At 40.3% G+C, this 8529-nt stretch overlaps 1 protein-coding gene across 1 annotated transcript; it reads left to right on the top strand.

Moving 5' to 3' along the window:
• The first annotated feature begins 262 nt into the window (after positions 1-262).
• snx11 (sorting nexin 11) lies at positions 263-8203 on the top strand. The gene is made up of 7 exons (XM_053341455.1): positions 263-426; positions 2209-2248; positions 2718-2804; positions 5594-5694; positions 5925-6020; positions 6118-6342; positions 6892-8203. Exons 2-7 carry the CDS (start codon positions 2225-2227, stop codon positions 8087-8089), a joined length of 1731 nt encoding a protein of 576 aa, XP_053197430.1. The 5' UTR covers positions 263-426; positions 2209-2224; the 3' UTR covers positions 8090-8203.
• The last annotated feature ends 326 nt before the right edge of the window (positions 8204-8529 follow it).

Genomic DNA, 8529 nt, shown 5'->3' with positions numbered 1-8529 from the left:
TAAGGAAATTACAGAAATAAAACATTTAAATCATCATGAGTCAAAATTATGAGATAGTAAGTTTTTTTAAAAGTCCACTTAGAAATTGATTTAGATGATAAGCATTGTGTATTTGTTTGTTTTTGGGGGATGGATGTTGTACCCCCTCCTCGTCCCTCCTCCTTTTTACGCGTGCGCGCACACTACCGGAAGCGCGCACGTCATGCGTGTGACGCAGTGGCGGTGCTTGTGTTGTGTGACTTGCGAAATGGAGATAGGAGCTAGTCGGGGTTACAGCAAGCCTCTGGAGCCTCTGGACCGGAGGACTTTAGACTCTGAGGGAGCAGAAACGTCGACAAGCAACAGGACGACAACATAACAAACAAACAGCAGTGGCAGCCGGCTGGATATTTCCCCCCTTCAGCAGCTAACAAACACTCCGTGAAAGTAAGTAATGCCTGACTGGGCGTTAAGTTAGCCGTTAGCTCTGAAGTGTTTATCACTCAGGCCAGAACACTAACCGGCCGTTAAATCAGCCGTTAATGTTCTTTACGTTGGTTATCATACGTTATGGACGTTTTGAAACAGCCGTTAGTGTTCTATACGTTATTATCTGTCTTCAGTACATTAGATGGACGTATTATATCAGTTTATATTCACACTGTCAGATGACTGAATGAAGTAACACTCAACAATAACATGTTGACTTCTGTCTGTTATTTTTAAATATTCGCACACGTTAAAACTATCTAAAAGTACAGCTGATACTTTTTATTTTAAAGGTAATATAAATAAAAGCTGTTACAATATCAGTACATGTGGTTATAGTAGAAGAAAGTGAAAGTTTAGTTTAGTTAGTGGATTAATTGTCAATTATAACATTAATCTCGGACTATTTTGATAATCGATGAATCGCTTTTTAGTCATTAAAAAAAAGAGTCAAATCATTAAACAGCCGTTAAAACAGCCGTTAGTGTTCTTTACGTCATCAGTACGTTAGATGGACATTTTTTAAAAGATGCTGTCACTTTATATTATATTAATTTATATTCACACTGTCAGATGACTGGATGATTTAACACTCAATCATAACATGTTGACTTCTGTCTGTTGTTTTTAATAATAAACTGTCAAAATCAAATGTCTGATCAATTCATAGAGTAAATAACTGACAGAGTGAGTTATAATTGTCTGATTTCAGTTTGTAAACCCATGTAGAGAGCTGCACCCAAAGATTAGTTTCATTATGATTAATATGTCAATTATTTCCTCAATTAAAATGTCAGGAAACTTCGATCAGAGACTCAAAAACAAGTCATATATTCACCAAAAAAGTTGCAGATTCATTTTCTAATCGACTAATCATTGCAGCTGTAAACCCATGTAGATATTAGTGCATGATTAATGTTCACCAATCAGTATATTATATCTATTGATGTAACTATTTTATTCTATCTATTATTCATGAAGAGGAAGGGGAAATGCCACACCTACTCCTATTTCCTGCTATATTTCATTAGAAACTGAATATCTGTGACTTTAGGAGTGTTGGCTGGATCAAAGAAGACATTTAGGCTCTGTGAATGTTTTTTCTTGCGTTTTCTGACATTTTATAGTAGATGACTAATCATTTTTTAGATTTATCATTTGGATATATGGATTTATTGACTGTTATCTTGGGCATGTTATAAACCAGATAGTGACATATTTATCCATAATAAAACAATTAGTTAGCTGCAGGCCTATTTTCTAGACAAAACTACTGTCAGATACCCATAAAAAGCTCTTGACAGATGAAATGAATGCCAGCTGTTTCTGGTATGTCACTCCTGCCTCTTTGTGAACACAGTGTGCCAATACAATAACTACTTCTCTATCTCAGAAGGGAAGCAGAGGCAAATAGAAGTGTTGCACCAGCCTTACAATGGGGTGATACTGGTCTGCCAGCTGTACTGAACAATGGACTGCAAACTGGGGAATTTGTTCTGAATTTAAGGAGGGGCGACTGCTAGTTAATGTTTGAAATGTCTCTCAAGAATCCAAATATTTTGGGTATTTTTTTATAGCGTTAAAGAGAAACAGCAGTGAGAGTGACTCAGTTGGCAGCTTCTCTTTTAGAGGATGAGTCATCATCTCAGAAATAAAACATCTACAGTGTACCAGTGTTTTTCATCCAGATAAATTGATTAATCATCTTTTCCTCATTGATTTCTCTCTTCGTGTGTGCAGTGCAGCACTCGGTAGGATGATCAGGAATCAAGAAGAAGATGTAAGTAACCTCCTGATGGGTCTTTTTTTTCTTTTCTTTCTAAATTTAACACTAAAATTAATGTCTTATGAGGCAGAAACCTAAAAATAAACTCCTTTCTTCTGTTTAAACATGCATTTATTTACCTCTCATGTACAATATAAACCCTCTCATTTTATTTTATACTGCTCTAATTAAAAATAGAGCTAAAAAAAGGCAGATTATATTCAGTAGAGCTTCTATATGTCCATGTGTTGTGTTGCTGTGCATGTGATAGTAAACCTTCTTGAATCTTGAAATGCCAAAGAACAATTCCTCCATTGATGTTGTTTAAGAGCATTTGAGGAAGTTAGTCTCCGTGTAGAGAAGGCATGTGTTATGTCTACATGTTGATCTATTAGAGACGCTGCAGCAGTATGTCTCTTTCCTTTTTTAAATACTTGTGAAACTTGTCTTCTTATTTTGTTTGTTTTTTTTTTTTGCTCTGCAGGAGTTTGTCGCAGTGCGGGTTCAAGATCCCCGCATTCAGAACGAAGGCTCGTGGAATTCACATGTTGACTTTAAGATATTCCTACATGTGAGTATTAAAGACAGTGAGTGTTCTGGCTGAATGGTGTTTGTGTTTGTAAGGCAAGGAAGGAGCAACTCAGTGTGCTTTACACAGAAACTAAATAAACAGGAAGAATACATACAATTTAAAAAAAAGAAGCAGAAGAAGACAGACTAAAACAGAGCATCAAATAATGATTTGCTTAAAAATAATAAAAGAACATACAACTGCAAATTAAAGATTAAGATTTAAAGTGCTTTTAAAGAAGAGTTCAATCATAAATACATAAAGAGAGAAATGTTTTTAACCTGGATTTTAAAGGGTTAGGGTTTCACATTTGGGGGCTGATTTCAGTTCTGTTGGTGAACTTCCTGTGAAATGTTTTGGTGATGCTTTTAGAGTTTCCCTTCAGATGAGAATTACCCATTATAATATTGACACTTTAGCCACACCACTCAGCTCTCTATGAAGCCTTTATCTTGACTTCAGAAGAGTCATCACAGGAGTCAGCAGCAGTGCATCCCCTCAAACCTCCAGATAACACCAGCTCAATAAGGATTCCAGCCCAGTTTAAGCTAATCTCTGTGAGAGCATTCAGAGCTTCCTTACATTGTGTTCAGACAGGAGGTGATGATGATGAGGATGATGATGATGTTGTTGTCATCGTCTTGGCAGCAGTCTGTGTTTAAGAACGCTGTGTCAGCAGTTTCGAGAGGTTCCCAACGCATAGACGGATGTGTGGCTGTTGACTCATGAAATTGGGAGGAGATCATGTGACCTCACATGATCGTATGTCATTTAGGTTGCTAAATATTTTTTTAAAGAAAACTAAAAAAAAAAAAAAAAAAAAAAAAAAAACCATCTTCACTTTAACCTTTAACTCAGTTTTCTATTAGTCATCTTCACACTGATGCACTACTTTTAAAAGCTTGTATTTTTACTTTATTATATTCAGTTCAGTTCAATTCAATGCCTTTTATTGTCATTACACAGCAGAAAACAGAAAAAAATAATATACATACAACAGACATTGAGACACTTTAAATATACTATGGATAAAAAAAAGAGATTATAAAAGTTGGAGTAATAAAAAATAGGAACAAGGATTAGAGTTACAGACTTAACTAAACATGCAGGCTCATTCGAGGTGCATACTCAGTTTACACTATTACACAGTTAATAGGTTTATAACTTAAATAGCACTCGGGTAAAAACTGTTGAGTACTTTTACTCTATATTATTTTAAAATCATTACTATTTTTATTTCCAGTCTTTTATTAAATTCATGTTTCTTTAGTTGTGTTCTTTTTTAGGCTCTTTTTAATGTGAAGGACTTCTGTAATGTATTTTATTGTAAAGCACGTTGAGCTGCTTTTCTCGTATGAAAGGTGCTATACCAAAAAAAAATATTATTATTTAAATGTGAGGTACATAAAAAGCTCCCAGTGTTTGATCCATTCTCAACTATGTTCTAGTTATTTACAACCTTTTATAACAGAGATACAAACAATGAAACAGTAATATCTGCACACTTTAACTTAAAGCTTCTAAAAACAGACCTGACACAGCTACAGATAAAACAGGACAGAAGAAATGACACTTTTATTTACCAGTGGAATCTGCTTTAATGACACAGGGCGTCTAATTGATTAGGTCTCGTCAGAAGTGCAAACATCAGCGGACTGTCACACTTTACTGGAACAAATCTGACATGTGACGACGTGTTAGCTCAGCAACAGTCACAACAGCTGCAGCCTGACTCACTACACTCACAATACTGGTTGTAAGATTAAGTAACAAACCCCCCCAAAACAGACCCAAAACCAACAGTGTTCCTACTTCTCCTTTTGGTTCCTGCTAAAGATGGAAATCAAACATCATGACATCATCATTAAAGAGTCTCAGTAACAGCTGGGCTCTGAAGCTTTTAGCTAATGTTGGAAAATCACTGCATTTGTTGGGAACTATTTTCAGCTGTGGATGAATACACATTTGTTGCTTTAGGGAGTATTTCAGGCAGCGTGTGTGTGTGTGTGTGTGTGTGTGTGTGTGTGTGTGTGTGTGTATTAATGAAGGAACAAGTCACAATGCAACAGTTAATAATACTGATGGGTTTTTATCAGCAGCATCAAGTGTTTAACCCTCCTGTCGTCCACCTGGGTCAAATTGACCCCGTCTCTTTTGACTGTTCCTTCCTTCCTTCTTTCCTTCCTTCCTTCCTGCCTCCCTCTTTCTTTAATTTTTCCTTTGTTCTTCCCCTCCTTCTATACTTCTTTCCTCACTTCCTTCCATCCTTCCTTGCTTCTTTCTTTCCTTTCTTCCTCCCTCCCTCTGTTCTTACTCCTTTCCCTCCTTCCTTCCTTACTCCTTTCCTTCCTTCCTTCCTTACTCCCTACCCTCCTTCCTCCTTTCCTCCCTCCTTCCTTACTCCTTTCCTTCCTTCCTTGTGTCTGTACTTTCTCCATCCCCCTTTCTTCCCTCCTTCCTTTCCTTCCTCCCTTCCACTTTTTCTTTCTTTCTCCCTCCTTTCCTTCCTTCTTTCCTTTGTCCTCCCTTCCTTACTCCTTTCCTTCCTCCCTCCCTCCTTCCTCCTTACCTTCCTTCCGTCCTTCTCTCCTTACTTACTTCCTCTATCTATCTATCTATCTATCTATCTATCTATCTATCTATCTTTCTTCAGCAGCAGGGGTTGGCATTTTGATGTGAAAAAGTAAAATAGATAATATCACCATCTTTAAACTTTAATGGTATTTTAACATTAGCTCACGGTGTAGTCTTATAAATTATAACACACACCTTTCTGTTTCCATTCACAGACCAACAGTAAAGCCTTCACAGCGAAGACTTCCTGTGTGCGGCGACGCTACAGCGAGTTTGTTTGGCTCAAAAAGAAACTGCAGAAAAATGCAGGTTTGGTGTAAGTAGACTTTTTTTTTGTCTTTTTAATCTATTTTAACCTTTTTTAAATTTTATTTTAACTTCTAATAAACCTTTTGTCTTACTCTCTCTTATTTTACTTCCACTTGTTCTGTCTCATTATCAGCTTGTCAATCAGCTGTGAAGCACTTTAAACTACATGAACCTGTATGAAGGTGAATGAAGGTATGAAATCTGCTGTATAAATAAAGTTTGTTTTCTTCCGTGCAGGCCGGTCCCAGAGCTGCCAGGAAAGTCTCTGTTCTCCTTCAGCAACGAGGACTTCCTGGAGAGGAGAAGGAAAGGACTTCAGGCCTTTCTGGACAAGTCAGTTCTCGTCCTTTTTGTTTTTCTCCATAGATTCGATATCGTCTCTCAATCTGCCGTTTTTAAACATCAGTCCGTGTTTCTGTTTGACTGTCAGAGTGGTGAACATGACCGTGTGCCTGTCAGACAGCCAGCTGCACCTCTTCCTGCAGACCCAGCTGCCCGTCGGTCACATCCAGGACTGCGTGCAGGGACACACTCCGTACACGGTGACGGACGCCATCCTCACCTACGCCTCGTCCAATCGGGGCTTTGCTCAGGCTCAGGAGGACGACTCCATCAAAGAGCCGAGTCTGACGGTTTCCTACGAGTCCATGGAGAGGTACGAGCAGCGATATGAGCTAACCTGTTTATCACAGAGAGGACTCTCATGGACCTAAATGTAGTGAATATTAGGCTTTACACCAATCTGATCGGCTATATCGGATCAGCCGATATTTAGCATTTTATGTAATTAGTGAGCGATCCGATCAATGTCGACATGTTGAAACTTTTTGCAGATGCTCCCGTTGCATAGATTACAGATGGCTTGTGTTTTATGTGTCTCATTTACTCCGAAGAAGTTCCACACCACTGACATGTTTGTTCGATGTGACGGTCAATAAAGTTTTTTGAATCTTGAATCATGAGCTGTGGGATTCAAACAAACATGTGGGTGTTTGTGGGCAGACAGATAAAACACTAAAGAACCTCGTGGGGAAGCATCTGCAAAATGTTTCAAATGTACCTGAAGGGAACACGAGGAGAAGCCGAGTTTAAGAAAAGGAGCGTGGACAAAGAAGACGTGATCGCTTTATTTAAACTCACTGATCGTGTAAAGTTTAGTGAATGTGGAATTAACTTGTTGTTTTTTGGCTTCTTTGCTCCTCAGTCCGGCTCCTCATCAACCAACCGAAGACACCGTCAGACCCGAGCTGCTGCCCTGCGCCGACCCCGACCCTCTCGAAGGTTTACTGGAGATCCACGACAGAGACACAGCAGAGAGACCGTCGATAAGAGTCCTCCAGAAACAGAACCACCTGGAGGCCGTCGTCGAGGACTTCGGCCCGACAGAGGCGAGCTTCTTCCTGGGCGACGGATCGCCCGACAGCCTCAGCCTCTCAGAACAGACTCAGCCGAGGAGCTGTCAGATCCAGACTCCCGTGGAGGTGCACTCGCCCATGGGGGACGGCTTTGAGGAGAACTACGGGTTTGAGGAGGAGCGCACCGTTACCGAGGAAACGTCAGAGACAATAGAGCAGACGACAGAGACAATAGAGGAGACGGTTTCTCTTCTTACTGACCTGAAGGAGATGGAGAATCTAGAAAAGATCAGCTGTGAACTCGCAGAAAAATGTGCAAATTATGTTTTAGATTTTACAGACTCGAATGAGCAGAGTGTCGAGGAAGACGCCGAGGAAGACGCTGAGGAAGACGTCTCCTCCGAAAATCAGGTTTTAGAAAATCACGTCGCCTCTGAGGTCAGCGAACGCCTCGTTACAGATGTCACCCGTCCCGAGGAGAACGGCACACCAGACGAGTATCGAGAGCCGGAGAAGGAAACTAGCGACGAACTGCTGAAAGAAGAAGAAGAGGAGACGACACCTCAGCCTGAAGTCCCCGAGGTGGGTCAACACGTGGTCGGGGTCCCAGAGGAGGACCGAGACCAGGCCGAGCAGCAGGAAGTGGATCTGACTAAAGAGGAGAGCGACGAGGACAGCCAGTCACTGCCGTCATCCAATGAGAGCATCGTTAAGGTGAGCGATGAAGAGGAGGAGGAAGAGGAGGAAGTGTGCGACGGAGTGAAAACCCCCCCCAACGTCGACGTCTCTCATTGGTCGGACGTGGACGCGTGCAGCAGGAACATTTTGGACCTGCAGATGAACGGCTGCTCGGCGGAGAAAGACCTGCCGTACCTCTCCGACCTCTCTGACCTCCGAGACCTCAGCGACTCGTTGGACGTCGGCTCGAACGTATCCGGCGGAGATTTAAACGAAAACAGCGACTTCAGCATCTTAGAGACGAGCCGCGTCCCCGAGCTCGCCGACGGAAGACCCTCGGAGGAGACTCACGAGGTGGAGGTGCATTAATTAAACAAATGAATAACATCAACTGAAACTCCTGCTGTCCGTATAACTTTAAAAAAAAAATTATTATCATTTTATTTTGAAAATCCTTCTCGTATACTCTCAGGTACAGTAAATATCGGTCCTGTTTTACCACATTTAACCAAGTTCTGGGTGATTGGGGTAATTTTTTTTTATTTTTTTTTGTTGGGAACAGCAGATGGTGCCCAAGCTCACAAAAACACACACACACACACACACACACACACACACACGCATCTTGATTTTTGTGTGTTCTGACCATTTCTAAACAGTTAAAGGTTTTTATTGTTCTGTTAAATACGTCGGAAGTCACATTTTAAGTCATCGTTCTGAAATGAAGTCAAAGTGATTTATATATATATATTTACTTTAATGTGAAACTCAAACTAAATTCCACAAAGTCTCAACTGTGTTCTACTGAA

Source organism: Scomber japonicus, chromosome 20 (assembly GCF_027409825.1).
Source record: "Scomber japonicus isolate fScoJap1 chromosome 20, fScoJap1.pri, whole genome shotgun sequence".
In the NCBI taxonomy this organism is placed as follows: Eukaryota; Metazoa; Chordata; class Actinopteri; order Scombriformes; family Scombridae; genus Scomber; species Scomber japonicus.
This window is presented reverse-complemented; position numbering and strand designations above follow the sequence as displayed.

What these genes read in the sequence shown, in the direction of transcription:
- snx11 (XM_053341455.1), top strand. Translation starts at nt 2,225, where the DNA reads ATGATCAGGAATCAAGAAGAAGAT. An exon ending in TCAGGAATCAAGAAGAAGAT is followed by an intron (nt 2,249 to 2,717) that starts GTAAGTAACCTC and finishes TTTGCTCTGCAG; the next exon opens with GAGTTTGTCGCAGTGCGGGT. An exon ending in CTTCAGGCCTTTCTGGACAA is followed by an intron (nt 6,021 to 6,117) that starts GTCAGTTCTCGT and finishes TTTGACTGTCAG; the next exon opens with AGTGGTGAACATGACCGTGT.